The 19,643-nt window shown below is 35.5% G+C and overlaps 4 protein-coding genes across 4 annotated transcripts; 3 read left to right on the top strand and 1 right to left on the bottom strand.

Moving 5' to 3' along the window:
* The first annotated feature begins 209 nt into the window (after nucleotides 1-209).
* On the top strand, nucleotides 210-922 carry LOC113357391 (40S ribosomal protein S16-like). The gene has a single exon (XM_026600765.1). It carries the CDS (start codon nucleotides 296-298, stop codon nucleotides 728-730), a length of 435 nt encoding a protein of 144 aa, XP_026456550.1. The 5' UTR covers nucleotides 210-295; the 3' UTR covers nucleotides 731-922.
* A 136-nt stretch (nucleotides 923-1,058) lies between these two features.
* Nucleotides 1,059-2,077, bottom strand: LOC113357390 (cyclin-P3-1-like). Its single transcript, XM_026600764.1, has 3 exons — nucleotides 1,664-2,077; nucleotides 1,362-1,542; nucleotides 1,059-1,232 (listed from the first exon to the last, which is right to left on the bottom strand). The coding sequence occupies exons 1-2, from the start codon at nucleotides 2,065-2,067 to the stop codon at nucleotides 1,380-1,382; spliced, it is 567 nt and encodes a 188-aa protein (XP_026456549.1). The 5' UTR covers nucleotides 2,068-2,077; the 3' UTR covers nucleotides 1,059-1,232; nucleotides 1,362-1,379.
* A 5,638-nt stretch (nucleotides 2,078-7,715) lies between these two features.
* Nucleotides 7,716-8,867, top strand: LOC113359993 (uncharacterized mitochondrial protein AtMg00810-like). Its single transcript, XM_026603546.1, has 2 exons — nucleotides 7,716-7,754; nucleotides 7,854-8,867. The coding sequence occupies exons 1-2, from the start codon at nucleotides 7,716-7,718 to the stop codon at nucleotides 8,865-8,867; spliced, it is 1,053 nt and encodes a 350-aa protein (XP_026459331.1).
* Nucleotides 8,868-10,133: 1,266 nt separating this feature from the next.
* LOC113357389 (putative UDP-glucuronate:xylan alpha-glucuronosyltransferase 5) lies at nucleotides 10,134-13,344 on the top strand. Its single transcript, XM_026600763.1, has 2 exons — nucleotides 10,134-11,089; nucleotides 12,276-13,344. The coding sequence occupies exons 1-2, from the start codon at nucleotides 10,288-10,290 to the stop codon at nucleotides 13,193-13,195; spliced, it is 1,722 nt and encodes a 573-aa protein (XP_026456548.1). The 5' UTR covers nucleotides 10,134-10,287; the 3' UTR covers nucleotides 13,196-13,344.
* Nucleotides 13,345-19,643: the final 6,299 nt, after the last annotated feature.

Raw genomic sequence — 19,643 nt, 5'->3', positions numbered from 1 at the left:
TCTAAGAAAATGCATTTTCCGACGAGGGAACAATAATGACCCTCTAAAAAAAAAGGTCTTAATAAGACCTCGGCCTCCGACCCAAGGATAGCATCTACTATAACCTCTTCTGGACCCTGGTTGGTCAAAATAAATAAATAATGAATCGTCTCATGTAACTCGTGGCACAACTCAGCGAATGACGATCTTATTTTAAATCCCCACTTTAGGGTTTTTCCTATACATAGATAGCCATCGATTTTCTCCTCCTTGTCCTCATTCTCATTCCCATCTCAGAAGAAGCTCTGATTCAACCATGGCGGCACCAACCGAGTCAGTCCAGTGTTTCGGGCGTAAGAAGACAGCAGTAGCTGTAACTCACTGCAAGAAAGGTCGTGGTTTAATCAAGATCAATGGAAGTCCAATCGAGTTGGTTGAACCAGAGATTCTTCGATTCAAAGCTTATGAACCGATTCTCATATTAGGTCGTCAGAGATTTGCTGGTGTTGATATGAGAATTAGGGTTCGTGGTGGTGGTCATACTTCACAGATTTATGCTATTCGTCAGAGTATTGCTAAAGCCTTAGTGGCTTATTATCAGAAGTATGTTGATGAACAACAAAAGAAAGAGATCAAAGATATACTTGTCAGGTACGATCGTACTCTACTTGTTGCTGATCCAAGACGTTGTGAACCTAAGAAGTTTGGTGGTCGTGGTGCTCGTTCCAGGTTTCAGAAGTCTTACCGTTGATTTTCTCTGGTTTGTTTTTATGCAATTTGGAGTTGAACTCCTTTTCTAAGAATTTTGAGAGAAATTTTGATGTTTCGATTAAGGTTGATTAGTTCTTTTTTTCGGTTTATTTGGGTTTAAGAAAGTGTGGGTTTGTTAATGGATTATTAAGTTTATTAATGAATTTTGAATCTTGATTAATCATTACTAGTAGTATTGCAGTGTATTTTTCTCTTAAATGGTATCAACTACATAGTGTTTGTTCACAAACTAAGAAGTAAATTTTATAGACACCTTAGAAGAGCGCATTATTTGTGTAGAATTTGATGGTCGGAGAAGCTCCAGCAGTAGGGAGCGGTGTGAGAGTTGTTAGCATTGCCCTTGTATAGATGATAAGGTAGTCCTGCTGTTCTGGTTGCATAGAGATGATTAACTTCGCATTTCTGTGTGCCAGCTGAGACTTAGTTATTAGCTATATATATTAACATTCTTACTTTAGCAGTAGCACTAAGCACTTTTAAATCTGCAACAATCACAAAACATATTTTAGGACTGCAATGTTTAATGCTTTTAGCTAGGTTAACTATGCAACATTCGCAAAATGTGAGTATTTTCGGTTTTTCATTTTTCATCTCTCAATAACTTGGATCACCTTGTATGTGTCGGTAGTTTACTTGGTCCCTTCCTTCGCTAACTGCAAGCAGTAGTGTTTGAAAGTTCTTTCTGTTACTTGGAGTCTGAAATCTAAGCTGAACAAAAAACTGATTTCCATCTTGTTCATCTCTGCAGTGCTTACTCCTCCCACTTTTGCATAATATGCGTTGTTGTAAAATCTGTGTAGGGTCTCAATTTTGTCATCCAATTTTCCAGGTTTTGGTCACAAATAGTTTGTTATATTAGTCTCTCGCAAGTAAAGTTTGAAAAGTAAAACAGGTGTCTGATAGTTCTACTTACAAGTCGTCAATAAACTTAGCTGCTATCATCACACTTGTGATAAAGAGTCGATGAACATTTAGAGACGTCACATGAACATCTGCACATTCTAGAAATCTATCTATGTATATGTATGCTATGACGAAGCAGGAAGGACTGCAGCTTGCATACTTGAAAATCCGATTTATATATTGCTGAATGCTTAAGCTTGGTGCTCTGACAGCATGAAAGATAGTAATAGTGTCCATCATCTTTGTTGTTTCCATTATCTTTTCATTATTTCTTACAACTCTCCCTAGAATCAAAGAAAGAGCAGATATCACCTTAGGAGTTCCTAGAACAACCCCTTCACTCAGTTTATTTAGCCCTAAAAGTAAATATACTCCAGTGCTGAAATCTTCTGCTTCAACTGCCAACGCTGCCATCCTCTTAACCTAGCTGCTGACAATGGTGATTTGTTACTACTGCCTACTGTTATATATATATGTAGAAATCAGCCTATACGAATAAAATATTGCTTCAGATGAGAGTACTCTTATAGAGTTTCATGAATTAGTGTAGTTTTTACCCAATTTATTATACTAGTTTCTGCAACATAATAATAAGGTGGTTTTCCGTGACTGTGTAGTGGGTCAACGCCAGAACCTCATCTATAGGATGTTAATGTTGATTTTAGCAACCATATAAACTGATCATAGTTTTACTAAAAGAGTTTTGAGCTTGTACAATCAATTTATCAAGTTTTGTTAAAGACCTGAAAGTGATCTATGCCCCAGGAACTTTTTGTATCCCTGAAATGAGATTTAAAGTTGCTTTCTTTAACTTATTCTTTTCTTTAACTTAAATTAACTCAGGATTCTGCATCTTCTGAGTTAAAGAGGAATACAGGGCTTTATGTATTTAAGGTGTTGAGCAAGCAAGATTATTTGTCTCATGTTATTCTGAATACCAAGTCTACTTTTCTCATGAAAGAAAGAAGGTATATATACGATTGTTGCCTAAGCATGTGTGTCTTCTAAGCAATCCCATTTCTGAAATTTGATAGAGAATTTTTAATTTATCAACCAATTACAATATACTTAGTGTGACTAATAGTCGATTTCATAGATGAATCTGGTTTTGTATCCTCTTATGGTTACAATGCAGGAATCAATGAGAGAAGCATGACAGTGCTGTCAACAACACAAGCACTGTCAACAACACAAGTTTAGAAATAACTATCTGAATGTTGAGGGAGTGGATATTTTGTAATTATCTTCTTGGTTATGGACCTTTGCTCCACTACTAATAAATTCAACAGGCCAAACATGAAAGAAATATAGATTTGAAGCAGGTTAAAGACAAATGATAAACAACAATCATGGAACATTTTCTTCTTTTTTAGCATGTAGATTGATTGAATAGAAACTTAATTAGAAGCTGAGGAATAAAAGACACACGAATGAGAAAAAAACGGTAGAAGACAGTACTAGTGTTATTGAATAGATAAATGAACGAGTCTGAGAGTAACATATTCTGAGAATTGTCTATAGTTATGCTAAGACAAACAAAATAGACATCTTCAAAATAAAAATAGAAAAAGGTTTCATGGTCAGAACATCTGAAATAATTCTCAATCAATCAAAATTTAGACACTTATGGATTTAGTAAAATACTATCTCTATTTCTGCAAAAATGTTGCTACAGTATAACCCCTATAAAATAATAGCGTCGGGACCGGCAAAATATATCAATTTATCGCGATATTAAATAATCGCATAAATTAATAATTATTAAATTGCATTTTCTTTTACTAATTACATATTAATTAGTAATTTATCAAAATATTGTTTAACTCTAAAAAAAAAATCAACAAAATGAACTAATACACCTTATTCCATTGCAAGTTGTTTCGTCATTGTAAGATTTGTTTAATGGGTGACACACACATCAAAGAATCCAAGTGAAACGTTAAATAATGAAGGAACTAGATCACGGTGGAATGGATGTTGAATTTCTTTTAAACTGCCCTCAAAAGGATATTATTTCAGATTTGTTGACTAAAAAAGAATAAATTAGAGTGTCATGGGAAAAGAAGAAACTGACGATGTGGAAGTCGAAGATGAAAGTGTAGTTACATAGCCACCTTCCCGTAAAGAAGCTATCATAGATGCAACAATATTGAATAGGTTTTTATTGCATCAGGAAACGACAACACCAAAAACTCTTCTAACGTTAAGAAAAATCCAAGATGAAATTCAATGTGACATTAATTTAAAAAAAATCAAATCACAATTTAAATCATTCTTTACCAGATTAGCATAAATGTAAAATTAAATTTATATAAATCGGAGATTTATTAATTTATACATTCGAAGGGACCTATAGAAAGCTAAAAAAAATATTATTTTATAAATTTAGCGAATTATTAATTTAGCACGTTGGTCCCGATTCGGGACCAGCAAAATTTATTAATTTATCGTAATTATTAATTTATCGCGGATTGATTTATAGGGGTTCTACTGTATTACTTTTTCATTTTAGTATAATGCCTTTTGCAGAAACGGAGGCAGTACATGAAACACATTAAAAAAAAAGCGCTCTAAAATCCTAACTTTTGCTGTTTGTGCCTCTTCTCAAAAGCTTGATGCTAAAAGTTGTTACGAGATACTATAGTATCTTTACATATCCTCTTCTTAACTGCATATATATTTAGTGTTGTCATAATATTGTACGTATCTTTTGTTTCTTTTCTTTTCGTTGTAATCTCTGTATATGTACTACAACTTTGCCATTCTGATATACACAATTCAATAGAGATTTCTCTCTCAATCTGTTTAGTTTTCATGTGATGCTCATGTTCTATCATGGCATCAGAGCTAGGTAAGATCTGAAAGGCCGCCTTCTGCTGCAAACAAACAATCTCCTTAAGCCAGCCAGTAATCTTTTACTCTTGTGCCTTAGCACCTTTTTATCTTTAGTTTTTTAAACCCTAATCCAGTTATTTTTTTCTCATTCTCCTGACAATCATGTCACGCGAAGATTTTCAGCCTATTACTGCAAAACTAGATGGTACTAATTACACTCACTGGTCTTTCCTTATAAAAAGCTTTCTCAAAGGCAAAATCATGTGGAAATACATAGATGGACAGAAACAAAACCCAAATAATCTACCTCTATCATCAAAGATAAGGGAACCGAAACATCATCAAGTAGTCTTGAAACCTGGGAGACAAACAATCGCAAGATCCTGATTTGGATTGGCAACACAGTGATTAATTCAATCAGTATGCATCTTACAAGTTTTGAAGTTGCTAAAGATGCTTGGGACTTTCTCTCAAAAAGGTACACACAAATTAACTTTGCTCAAAGATACAAACTTGAACAAGATATTCGTTCTATGAAGCAACCATTAGATCAATCGATTTCTGACTTTCACTATGAGATGTCTGTAATTTGGAATCAACTTGCACTTATGTAGCCAAAATGGACAACTGATTTGGAAATATGGGAAAAATATAGAGAAAAGACTGGTTCAACTCTTGATGGCTCTACGAGAAGAGTTTGAATCAGTCAGAGGTGCTATTCTTCATCGTTCACCTCTTCCATCCGTAGAAACTGCTTTATCTGAGCTGATCACTGAAGAAACACGCAAACGTATCAAGCCAGAAATCTCAGGAGTATTTGCTATGCCTGCACCTCGTCCAAACTTCAACAATCAGAAGAATAGTTTTGCAACACAGCGTGATTCTTCACAACCCGTTTGTCATAATTGCAAGAAAACTGGTCACATAGCAAGGGACTGCACTCTGCCACCTGCTGCAATACCGCAAGATACTCCTACCACACAGTGCAACTACTGCAAAGAACTTGGGCATTCTACCAGAAACTGTACATCTCCAACCTTCAGGAATATGTGGAGATTAAACGCTAATGGTACAACCAGGTTTAATGGTTCAAGTAGATTCTCTGCTGCACCAGTTTCATATGCTGAAGCATTACCATCTGCACCATCTCAATCAATAGTTTCATCTGATACATCATCACCTAGTCTTGCTGACATACAGGAGATGATTAAACAAGCTCTTTCAGTCAGTAACAATACTGCAACTGCATCAGTCTTTTCTACTTCCTCAGGTATTTTCTCAATTGGATGGTATCTAGATTCTGGAGCATCCAATCATATGATTTATGATTCAAAAGTTTTTGACAGTCTTTGTCCAGTTGTTGCTCCTAAGATTCACACTGCTGATAGAACTGTTGAAACCGCCAGTCACATTGGGGTGGTTAGAGATTCAAATAACATTTGTGTACCAGATGTTCTTATTGTTCCTAAGATTACAATGAATCTCATCTCAATTTGTCAACTATGTGATCAAGGTTTTAACATTGTTTTCTCTCCTATTGGATGTGCTATTCAGGATCTCAAAACAGGGAAGCTAGTTGGGATAGGCCGTAGAGTGGGTCGATTGTATCTTCTACAGACTTTGATTATTCCATCAAAACTCGGAAATCATGTTGCAGCTACAACCTCTACATCTCATTCCACATCTCCTTTTATGTCTTGGCATTCTAGACTAGGTCATGTTTCATTTTCTCGTCTTTCATATATGGTCAATAAAGGTCTACTAGGAGATACACAAGTAGAAAAAGAAGCTAGTTGCATTTCTTGTAAACTGGAAAAACAACCAGCACTTTCTTTTAACGCAAGCACCTCAAAAACTACTGAACCTTTTGCTCTTATTCACTCTGATGTTTGGGGTAAAACTCCAGTGATGTCAAAAGGAGGTGCATTATACTATGTGAGTTTCATTGATGATTATTCTCGGTTTACTTGGGTTTATCTATTTAGTTCAAGAACAGAATTTCTTAACTTATATATAACCTTTTCAACTATGGTCAAACCTTTGGTAAATCTATCAAAATCTTTCGTGCTGATCAAGGAGGTGAATATATATCCACTCCTTTCAAAGATTTTCTCAAAACTCAAGGCATATTATTACAACTATCTTGTACTGAAAATCCAGAACAAAACGGAGTTGCAGAAGGTAAACATCGTCATATTATCGAAACAGCTAGAACCCAACTTGTTTCTGCATCAGTTCCATCAAATTTCTGGGGAGAGTCAGTTCTTACAGCAGTTTATACCATCAATCGTGTTACAACATCTATCATTGGAGGTATTTCTCCTTATGAATGCCTTTAAGGTAAGAAACCTGATTACTCTGAGCTTAAAATTTTTGGTTCAACATGTTTTGTTCTCCTTCCTGAGCGTGAACGAAATAAGCTTACTCAAAAGAATGTTCTTTGTGTGTTTCTTGGTTATGGTATTGAACAGAAGGGATATTGATGTTATGATCCTGTTAGTAGAAAACTTCGAGTCTCTAGACATGTAACCTTTTGGGAAAAAGGTTCCATTTTGGTTTCTTCCAAACAGTAAATCATCTTCCTTTGAGAACTTCATTTACACTGATCCTTTTTCTAGTGAAGTTAGCACCAATACATCTCTAGTGCCTGTGTCTAGTAATGAAATTGTTCCACATACTGATGATACTCATCAGATTCCAGCTGCGTCCGACCACTCTATGCCTCCACCTAACAATGTTTCCTTGGAAAGAGATTCTAATCTCAAGTTGACACATTTCCACCTCGTAATCGAAGACCTCCATCTAAGTTCTCTGACTATCATTGCTCATTATCTACCATTATGTCTGTTTATGAACCAAGAAACTACAGAGAAGCTGCAGCTATACCAGACTGGCAGGATTCGATGACAGATGAGTTGACTGTACATAAAGAAGCTGGTACGTGGGAAATGGTAGATCTTCCCCCTGGAAAATCAGTTGTTGGAAGCAGATGGGTCTACAAAGTCAAAACCAAGTCAGATGGGAGTCTTGAACGGTGCAAATCTCGTGTTGTTACTCAGGGTTATACTCAAGAATATGGCATAGACTATGAGGAAACATTTGCTCATGTTGCTCGCATGGTAACTGTTCGTACACTCATCGCAGTTGCTGCTGTTCGACAGTGGGATCTTCATCAAATGGATGTGAAAAATGCATTTCTTAATGGGGAATTTCAATAAGAAGTCTACATGCGTCCTCCTCCTGTATTAGATCATGCTCCAATTCAGGTGTGTAAACTTCGTCGAGCTCTCTATGGACTGAAACAAGATCCTCATGCTTGGTTTGAAAAATTCAGTAGTGCAATTCTTTAATATGGTTTTACACAGAGTTACTACGATTCAACAATGTTTACACGATCATCAAACAAAGGTATTGTTATCCTTCTATTGTACGTAGATGATATGGTTATCACTGGCAGTGATATTGAAGGTATCAGAGATCTTAAAAACCATCTAAGTACATGTTTTCAAATGAAGGATCTTGGTCCACTCAGTTATTTTCTTGGTATTGAGGTGAGCAAGTTAGCTGATGGTTATTTAGTTTCTCAAGCTAAATATGCATCTGAAATCATTGCACGCTCTGGAATTACTGATGATAAAATTACAGACACTCCACTAGAAGTGAATGTCAGACATGGTCCTTCAGATGGAAAGCTTTTATCCAATCCAACATTATATCGACAATTGGTAGGAAGTCTGAATTACTTAACCATTACTCGACCTGATATAAGTCATGCAGTTCATATTGTAAGTCAATTCATGTCAGCTCCTCGTTCTACTCATTATGCTGTTGTTCTTGGAATACTTCGTTATCTCAAGGGAACCTTATATCAGGGGTTGCAGTTCTCATCTAAATCTAAACTTATTCTTAGAACATACTCAGATTCAGATTGGGCAGGGGATGTTACAGATAGGCGATCCATTACAGGGTACTGCTTGTTCTTGGGAGATTCTCTTATATCTTGGAGAAGTAAGAAGCAGATTGTTGTATCTCGTTCAAGTGCTGAAGCAGAATATCGAGCTCTAGCTCATACTACTTCTGAGATCATATGGCTTCGATGGTTACTCAGTGACATGGGAGTTGTCATTTCTACGCCTACACCTCTATTTTGTGACAACAAAGCTGCAATTCAGATTACTCATAATGACGTTTTTCACGAAAGAACAAAGCACATAGAGATTGACTGTCATTTTACAAGACATCACTTTAAGCATGGAACAATTACTCTTCCTCACGTAAGCTCAGAATTTCAATTGGCAGATTTATTCACCAAGTCACATCCTACTCCTCGACTAAAGTTCTTGCTTTCCAGACTCAAGATGAGTTCAGCACCATCTTGAGTCTGAGGGGGGGTGTTACGAGATACTATAGTATCTTTACATATCCTCTTCTTAACTGCATATATATTTAGTGTTGTCATAATATTGTACGTGTCCCTTGTACGTATCTTTTGTTTATTTTGTTTCCATTCTTTTCGTTGTAATCTCGGTATATGTACTACAACTTTGCCAATCTAATATACACAATGCAATGGAGATTTCTCTCTCAATCTATTTAGTTTTCCTCTGATGCTCATGTTCTATCAAAAATAAGTATATTATGAGATGTTGATTTCTTTGAAAAGCCTTTTGTTTCTCTGAAAGTCATCCGCAAAGCCTGCATCGCGAAGTCTTAATCTTTTGCATCATAACGGAATTTATACATGAGAAATTGAAAATTTTGACAAACTTATATGCGTGCCACCAAAATTTGGCTGCTCATAATAAAACTAGCAAATGTTTTTATGCTTCAAATGAAGAAGCAAATGATTTTCATATGGATCAGATTTCTTTTTTCATAATTTGATATGTCATGTATGTACACAACAACTAGCTAGTATTACAATTTTGGTTGTACGAACCACCATATATGTAGCTATCTACCCAATCCACTTCTTTATACCAAAAGTCAGAGTCTTTGCATCCAATAATGTTATGGATCATTTATATATCTGGTAGGCAATGACCATCGATGAACTTGATAGCTAATATTCATATTAAGTCATTTTTTCACCTTGTTCTCACAAATCACTCTTATTCTCATTCTTCAGGTGACAATTTTCACTACGTTCGGATGTAGATTCATCCGGTACGTGAATAAATCCAATAAAAATAATGCACTTTCCGTTTTTGAAAAAGAGTTATTATAATTTTTCCACTTTCGCCCATTTTCAGATTAAAATGAAGAAAAAAACAGTATCTCTTTTTCCGAAACGGATAGTAGCATGTCATAATGCGTTGTTACGTAATTTCTTGAGCCTGAGTGTGCTTCTTTCGGGGAAATTAAGAAGAAGAAACTTACCCGTATCCGATAATTGGCATCAGATTATTTTGTGGTCGTGTAACCACCAAATTATCAATGTTCCTAGTGGGATTTTTCAATTTCCGAATAACAACAACAGCAAATAAACTGTTTTTAAAATTACATTAATTTTTTATTTGATTGATCAAGCTTCTTAACGCTTCGTTGTCTTAATACATGCAAAGTCCAATATTATCATCATTATCATGGACCATTTCCATCTCTATCTACTACTCCTATACATACATGCCACATAGAAATCAATTCAATGAGGACGGCTAAATACATTACTAACGTGCACCCCATCCATGCACACCCACTTCCTCTCTAACACTCCCCACCATGTACAAGACGTTTCATTTGCCTCTTCTCACTTTCCTCCCTTACAACACAAGTTAGGAGGAAGACGAAGAAGTTGAAATGGTTTCAAGAACCAAAAACATCAACTTGAAACTCATTCTCATCCTAATCATTTTCTTCTCCATAACTCTTTCTTATTTTCTAATCTTCACCTCTATTTCAAGAATAGACAATAAGAATATCATCACCCATGCTTTGAGAAATGGAGATGAATATTCATCATTACCTGCGACAACATCTGCAAAGAGGGTTCAACATGTGAGAACCAAACAATCTCTACCTTTTGATTTTTTTATAAGAGAGTTTAAAGGGAGAGACATCAAAATTGGTTTAGTTAATATAGGTAGTAGTAGTACTAATGATCATGGAGAAGAGGAAGAATGGAAAGAGTTAGGTGCTACGACATTAGTAAACTTGGAAAGAGTATCGAAAGAACGAAAATGGGGAGACTACTTTCCGGAATGGATTGACGAAGAGAAGAAATGGAGGTCGCCATCATGTCCGGATATCCCAATGCCGGATTATGAAACGTACGGGGAATTCGATGTTGTCGTTGTAAATGTACCTTATTGTTCTAATGATACTAAACAAGGTCAAGGCATTAGAGATGTTTTTAGATTACAAGTGAATTTGGTTGTAGCTAATTTAGCAGTACGGAACGAGCATGCGGACGATGATCGGCCTGTTTACGTCGTGTTTGTTGGATCATCATGCGGACCTATGTGGGAGATATTCAGATGCGATGATCTTTTGGGACATGAAGGGAATGTCTGGATTTACAGACCTGATTTGAGAAGATTGGCTCAGAAAATTCTTATGCCTGTTGGAACTTGTCAACTTGGTCTTACTTACAAAAAACAAGGTTAGCATTCATTACTACGTCGTCAATATCTCTCTTTTTCTTCCGCTTATTGAAATCTTAAACAAATTTCTAGGATCAACTTTTTCAAAACCTTGTAATCTTCTAACTAAAGAAAAGAGTTTTCTTTTGGAGGGTTCTTAAAATCAACATCACCATGGCTGCCCATAGACATTTTATTTAGTCCAAAATTGTGCACCATCTTGAAATGGTCCGTGAACAAGAATTTAGTTGTTAGCAAAAACGCGTAATGCAACTGCTTAATGCACGGATGCTAATAGGGGGTGCAAGTATTTTTGGGGGTGTACCACTCCAGAGGTTAAAAGTGTTTTGTCTTATATAAAATTTGGTAAAATTGATACCCTATTAGCAATCTTGAAAATGTGCTTGTTTTTCCTGATAAGGAATGTGATTGATGGTAAATTCGAACTGTTTTCTTTTTTGGTAGTTGTGTTTAATTAAAGTTAATACCCTTTTGATATCCTTAAGTCATTGTAAATGGCCTTTTACATTTATTTTTTTGCCACCTTTAGTAAAAAGAGAAAACGTAATGTGAATAAAAGTGGTGGCAGAAACTCATATTTACGTCACAGAAAATATGCATATGAATGAATATGCGATTGTTCTTGTTATTAAAGATTATCTAAGTTTGGTATAAGAGTTATTAAATTAATTAGGTCAAATGTAGTTTTCTTATGACACTATCAACAACAGTTGTAACCCCCACCCCCACCCCCAAATTATCAATTATTCTTAGAGAGGTGGTTAGATAGATGAATGTGTTTACTAATATACTTGTTGTAGGTGCGTACCAATGTCTTCTCATGACTGAATTTTGGTGGTTGCAGCTGACAAGGTGTTCTCAACACATTCTTGGCTGTATATTTCATGACTTAATTCCTAGAGACTTCCCATCTACCCTCATTTTAGACTCCTCCTAGGGTGAATAGGTCAGTTGGTCATAATCCCGGACTACTAATACTACCTCCGTTTTTGGAAAAGAGATACTATCACTTTAACAATTTAACATATTTTTAAGTTAAAATGAAAACGTGAAAGTATCTCTTTTTCAAAAACGTATGGAGTATTTTATTACATCAGGACAACAAACCACATCAAAAATTTATTCTCAGCATTGTAAATGATTTTTGATATTTATTATTTATTATTCTTGTGTTGTAAACTGCAGAGAAAGAGATAATGAACCCGAATTTGTCAAAACTTACCAAAGCTATGGCAATCAGTCGGCCAAGAGAAGCCTATGTGACACTACTCCATTCTTCTGAAGCTTATGTTTGTGGTGCAATAGCTTTAGCTCAAAGCATAATTCAGACCAACTCTACAAAAGATCTAGTTATTCTGGTTGATAATTCAGTGTCTGTAAAAAGTCTCAGGGGCCTAAGAAAGGCAGGATGGAAGATTAAGATAATTGGACGGATTAGAAGTCCGCTTGCAAAGAAAAATGCTTACAACAAATGGAATTATAGTAAGCTTAGACTATGGCAACTCACGGAGTATGATAAGGTCATGTTCATAGATTCTGACCTTGTTGTTCTCAAAAACATCGATGAGTTCTTCGAGTATCCGCAATTATCAGCCGTGGGTAACGATAAGGTAATATTCAATTCGGGTGTTATGTTAATCGAGCCATCTGATTGCGCATTTGAAAGTTTAATGAAGAAAAGATATACTTTGAAGTCGTATAATGGAGGTGATCAAGGATTTCTTAATGAAGCATTTACATGGTGGCATAGATTTCCAACTAAACTGAATTTTCTTAAATTTTTCCTAAATGCTGAAGATGCTGCGCACGAGTTACCGGGTTCGGTTTATGCGGTGCATTACTTGGGACTGAAACCATGGATGTGTTACAGAGATTATGATTGTAATTGGGATAAAATGGATCATAGAGATTTTGCAAGCGATTCAGCTCATAGCAAATGGTGGCAAGTTTACGATAAAATGCCAAAGAAGTTGCATGCATTTTGTGATCTTTCTAAAAGTGGAGATGCCAGGATCAAAAAGTGGAGAAAGATATCACAAACTGCCAGCATACCTGATGAACATTGGAAGATCAAAGTCAGGGATCCAAGACAACATCATTCTTAGAGAAAAAACAGAAGATTTATTAGATTAGTGTTCTTCAAACCATGTCCAATACAAATGTTGATACATTTCTTGATTGTTATGCCCGTTCCAATTGGACTGATTGTAAATTACAACAACTTGATGAAATCAGAATTTGGATGATTTGATTCCGCAAACCCTCACAAAATCACAAAGTTTGTCGAGTTCAGAGTTGGAGAGTCAGGACTCAACCTAGGAAGCTAAGATTTTGTCGGACATGATAACCAAATGACTTGTAGGTCACGTGTGTGACCAACGTACTTGTTTAAATGAAAGCGGATTACTATTATTTTTTTTTTTTTATTTTTGTAACAATGTCATGCAACATATTCGTAACAGAGACCCAGGATTTAGTGGCTTCAATCAAGCGACTTCAACACAACCTTCTTTCACACTAAATAAGCTATTTACCGGGCCTGTAACAATATACAACAACCCCAAACACTCTCAAAACAACTGAGTTAATAATTAAGGTGATGTGATTCAGCTCGTTCTTGATAATTATTCTGAACAGTACATGACCCCACCAACAGTTATAGATAACAATCTTTTTGCAGATATTGATCCAAGATTAACTCCCAGACAAATGGACCTGCTTATTAAAAAAGTAACCACGACAGAAATTAAACAAGCTCTCTTCTCAATAAACTCCGAGAATGATCCTGGTTCAAATGGCTACACGAGTAAGTTCTTTAAAGTGTTTTGGGAGACAACTAATTTTCAATTGTAGCTAACTTACAATGTTTTTCCGACAACTTGAATGAATCACATATGCAGATACCAAAAATAGATCATCCATCAAAGCCTTCTTAATTCATACCAATAGGACTATGCAACATCACATATAAAATCATTGCAAAAATCTTGGTCAATCAAATTAGACCGCTCCTAGCTTTTTTAATAAGCCCCCCTATCAATTCGTACCACAAAGATCAATACACGATAACATAACAATTGCTGAAGAACTATTCCACCATATAAAAACTTCATGTCTAACCGGAAATCCTATGAAAACTTGAACTGAGAATTCATCAAACCGGCTTTCAGCAAACTGGGATTTCCAAAAATCTTCATAGATTATATCATGTTATGCATCATGTGACGTACTCGATCAACGTTCATGAAAATACGAGGGGTACCTAAATACACCACAATCTTTTTATATAAACCTATAAGCCCGATACCAAGTGTGACCGTCTATGGACAATACTCGAGACAATACGACAACTTGATATTCACTTGAAAATAGTTGCGGTAATATAATCGATTGACTATATGATCAAAGTCAAGTGATTAGGATTAACGCATAATAGCCCTATCTTCCCCCTTAAAGTGCTTGGAAAAATAAGCTTCCACGTTGAGATGAAACCCTCGCTTCCTATTGGCCGAAATAGGCCTTTTCTAATGCAGAAGCTATGGTTATTTGTTCTGAGCGTTATGTTATTACGCACTGCAAAGTTGCTTGTAAGGATGCAGCTAATGTTTTAGCAAAAGCACGTGAGAAGCCATACTATTTTGGTAATCCAAAAACAATACGGAAGAATATATCTACCATATCTTCAAGCTTGGCTCATCTTCCCAAAATCACTCAAAATAAATTTGTGAAGAACACTGTTTTCGTACCACCTAAGGATGGAGAAGTTATCAACATGAATTTCTTGGTTAATAAAGGGGAAGGGGAAGGAGATAATGAGGATATTAGGCTAGGAAAAACATCCAAAGTCGATGCAGATGTTCCTCTTGCTGCAACTTGTATACTTCTGCCAATACTGCCACTACATACAATAAAGACATTCAAACTTCTCAAACAATCAACGCAAAGGATAATCCAACACAAGCACCACAAATAGAGAGTCAGATAAAACCTAAAATAATTTGATTTTCAATACCGCATATGTATGGTTATTCAAACTACTCTAGGAAAAATGAACAGTGGAACAACATTCAAACTATTAGTAATGGCAATAACAGACCTTGGGAAATCTTAGGAGATCTAAGTTTTCACTTGATTGATTGTGACACTAATGCTTTTTCTTCTGCAGATGGTATGGTTAATAGTATTATTTCCTCATGTGGTTTTGTAGGAAAGAATTACACCTGGAATAATAACAATACGCGCACTGATACTAAGAAATCAAGAATAGACATGGCCTTAGGCAATGTTAATTGATGTCTAAACTTTCCCAACAATAAGTTATAATAGGAAGTGATCATAGTCCCATCATGTTAGTTACATATGCCACTATCCCTAGTTGTTGGAAACCTTTTAAGTTTTTCTTAACTTGGTTGAATGATACTTCATGTAAAACTGTTATTGTTAATGGTTGGAGTTCCAGTGTCACTGGTTCACGTATCTATCAATTGGTAAGTAAACAACACATCACCATAAGGAAATTGTCTTTATGGAACAAAGAACATTTTGGAAACATCAATCAAACTGTGGACAGTCTGCAAAAATATTTAAGCTTTCTTCAGGAGCAGCCTTCTAATTCAAGCAACAAAGAATAAACAATCAAGCTCAACAATGATTTAAGCAAATGGCATAATATCAAAAGTGAATTCTATCCACATAGGTGGAGGGATCATTTTATTAAATATATGGACAACAACAGTAAGTATTTTCATACTAAAATAAACATAAGGAAGACTAGAAACAACATAGACTCTATTCAAGGTCATGATAATAAGTGGTTGCAAACATGAGAAGAAATCTCTAGTCACCTGACTATGCACTTTAAGAATATCAGTATTTCTGTAAATCCTGTTATTGATGAAAGTCTATACAATGTTCTTCCTTATATTATTTCAACTGAAGACAATGCTGCTCTCACAAGGATTCCTTGAAATGATGAAATTCACAACACACTAAAAATTATGGAAAATTGGAGGGCTCCTGGTCCAGAAGGAATTCAAGCAGGCTTCTATAAAATTCAGTGGGAGATAGTTGGTGAAGATGCATGTTTTATGGTGAAAAGGTTCTTTAAAAGCAAACACGTCCTAGAGAAAATTAACAAGACATATATTTCTTTAATCCCAAAGAAGAAGAAAAACCATTTTTTTTAGTGATTACATACCTATTGGACTGCGTAATACTTCTTATAATGTAATGTCTAAAGTTATTGTTGTTAGAGCACTGCTCGGTTGAACCCACTAGCGTTGATATGTCAAGTTAGTTGTCAATTTTAGTTGCCAAAATGCATTCTTGATTTAGCATACTAAAGATAGTTTCGGACTAGATTAGGTCCAACAAGTTGAATCGAAGCTATCCTTAAAGGATGAAGATTGAAGATTGAAGACTACAAGAAGACATCAACAAGTACTTCATCAAATGTATGTGATTGATTTCATTTGGATTCTTGTTCAATTCTACCTTTCTAATCTATCAAGATATATGCTCACTATATGGAACAGTTCCGATGACGGTAAATGTACATTTATGTATATATACTTGAGGTTATTTGATTAATGACCTTGGATACAATAACCTTTATCCCTATATAGGATCTCATGTTATAGTAAATGAGATTTCGAATCCAATGAGCCAAGAATCACTCAATTCCGAGTTATAACGATAAAGTTATGAGTGATTTAAGTTCATTAGTAGGAAACATTCCATGGGCTTTGGAGTGGTCCGCGAACTTGGGCCCAAACGTGACTAAAAGGGATTTTTTGTCAAGTTGGTAATGTTTATCTAGGCAAGTTAGCTATTGGTCCAAACACTTTTGATTACCATATTAAAGTGTTTGTGATTCCTGCCTAAGTTAAAATGTGATTTATTCACATAAATATAATTTTTGCTAAATAAGTTATTTATTTAATTATTTTGGAAAGAGTTTTAACTTAGGAAAGACTCCCATATTTAGGAGAGTTTTGTAAAAGGAAAATAGATTTTCATAGCTTCCAAGCTATTGTTCATTATAAATAATGAGTTCGCGAGTTTACACGTTTTCCATCCCTTTGGAAAATTGGCGTAAGCTCCGCAGGTTGTTTTCCATGTCTTATATTCTTCGTGAACAAGAGTGAGATAAAAGTCTTTGTATTAGGGATCACAAAGCCAAGTTGGATTTGATCCTCGCGATCGATCATACAACTTGTAATCTAGGTTTTTCACCTATTGTCTATTCTAAGGTTTTATCTTCTGATATAAAACCATTCAAGAGTTGTTGATCATAAACCCTAGGTTTGATAGATTTCAGTTTCCGATCGTATATTAGTCGAAATCGAAGGCTAGAAAGAAAAACTTCTTTCGAGGCATCTCGTAAAAATCCTTGAGAAGTTTTAAACAAGATATCTCTAGATTTATTCTAGTTTTTCTTGTGGTAGAATAATTAGGTTTCTCTTCCTTTATTGAAGAGTATAATAATCCCTAATCTACACGTTTGTTTTGATATTACTTTTACCTAGTAATTGTTTTTATCAAAATAAACACAAGATTTCCAAAACCTTGATTCACATCTAAAGGGAAATCAAATCGGTGTTTTGTGCAAATAAAATATCAAATCGTATCAATCGTGTTGGTGTATCTTCTAAAGAGAACCTCGGGTTCTGCTAGAAGATTTGTGTGAAGAATTTCTAAAGAGAATCGGTATTCTGCTAGGAGTTCTACAAGTGCTGAAGAAGGTATTATATCTAGTACGAATAGGTAGTAGGAATTTGGTGTAACAACTTATAATCAGTGTGTGTTTATTCTGGACTATGTACCGAGGTTTTTCTGCATTTGCGGTTTCCTCGTTAACAAAATCTGGTGTCTGTGTTATTTCTTTTCCGCATTATATTTTATTTATATAATAGAAATATCACAGGTTGTACGTTAAGATCAATCAGTTCTTTTATCCGACCTTAGGGTTGTTGAGTGAATTGATTGACACTTGAACGTTGGTCTTTGGTACCGTTCAAGTTAATCCTCTTATATTCAACCGGGCTCGCAAATCCCTATTTACTGATTGCAGATTGAATTAAGAGATAGAGATATAAAACTCTTTGATATACTTTTTATAGATTGAGTCTAACTGTCTAGTTGATTCTCTTGAAATATTGGAGTTTGTCTATTCAGATTGCCAAACAAAATATCGGGTGGTGTTGTTAGACCCCCGCTTTTTTAATTGGTATCAGAGCAGGAAAACACACTAAGACCTCATAAGTCTGTGTTTGTAGCAATCTGATTCTATGGACAGAGGTGTTATATCTATAAACGTACCTCCAGTCTTCAATGACACGAACTACTTATGGTGGAAAATTGCTATGCGAGCTTTTCTTCAAGCACGTGATTTTCAATCATGGGTATGTAAACGTTCCCAAACCTATTGGTGAATATAGCCCTGCTGAGATTTTTGTTGCAAAGAAAAATTCCGACGGTTTGAATGCTATTATCCCATATCTTCAGCACCACGTGACTACGTGCAATAAGTCTAAAGATGCTTGGGATATCTTAGAAACCGTATTTGAAGGGAGTGCCGCAGAAAAAGAAGCGAGGCTTCAATACCTAGCATCTGACTGGGAAAACCTTCAAAACCTTTGATGTGTTTGACCAAAGACTTTATCAAATAGTTAACGCCTCGTTTGCATTAGGAAGAACTATTCCATAGAAAGATATTGTGTGCAAAATTCTCAGGTCTCTACCATCAAGATACGAGTCTAAGAAACATGCCATTGAAAAAGCAAACGATCTTTCTACACTCTCCAAAAATACTCTTGTTGTAAAGTTAAAGATCTTTGATAATGAACACGCAAGAAAAGAGGTGATTTCTCTTAAAGCTGCAAACAATTCTGAATCCCCTAAGGATAAATCTGGTTTGCCAGATACTAAAGATGTTACTCCACGACAATTTAGAAAACTCTTGAGATACAGGAAAAAGTTATTTTTTTAAAAGTGTGTCATCTCCTAAGGATGATGTCCAATGCTATAACTGTCGTGGTTTCGGGCATCTTTCTGCAGTATGTCCTAGATGGAGCCGTAGACAATCGACATATGCAACAGATTTGCCTACTCTTGATGATGGACCTAAATTTTATATTCCTCAAGAGTTGGAAGGCGAGGTTGCATTAGCTTCTGGAAAAATTCTTTCTGATTCTGATTCTGACGAAGAAGTGTTCCATGATGATCCAGTAGCTAATAATCTTCTTAAAGAAAGACATCGTAGACTCTCGGAAGATGAAAGCACCATTTTCAGTGAGAAAGTTAAATATGACAGACTTCGTAGTCGGAATAAAGACTTGCAAGACCAACTTGATTCTATTGGTGCAAGAGATTATCTCAACGAAATAGAAAGCTTAAAGAAGAAATTTCCGAAGGTCGAGATCGGGAAGTTACTCTTCAAGCAAAGCTAGATAACTTGGAGAATATTGAGATGAACTTGTTATTTGATTCGTAACGAGAAGATATCAAAGTTCAATGTGAATCATCCAATAATGATCTAGTTACTGCACTTGA

This window comes from Papaver somniferum, chromosome 3 (genome assembly GCF_003573695.1).
Source record: "Papaver somniferum cultivar HN1 chromosome 3, ASM357369v1, whole genome shotgun sequence".
NCBI lineage: Eukaryota > Viridiplantae > Streptophyta > Magnoliopsida > Ranunculales > Papaveraceae > Papaver > Papaver somniferum.
This window is presented reverse-complemented; position numbering and strand designations above follow the sequence as displayed.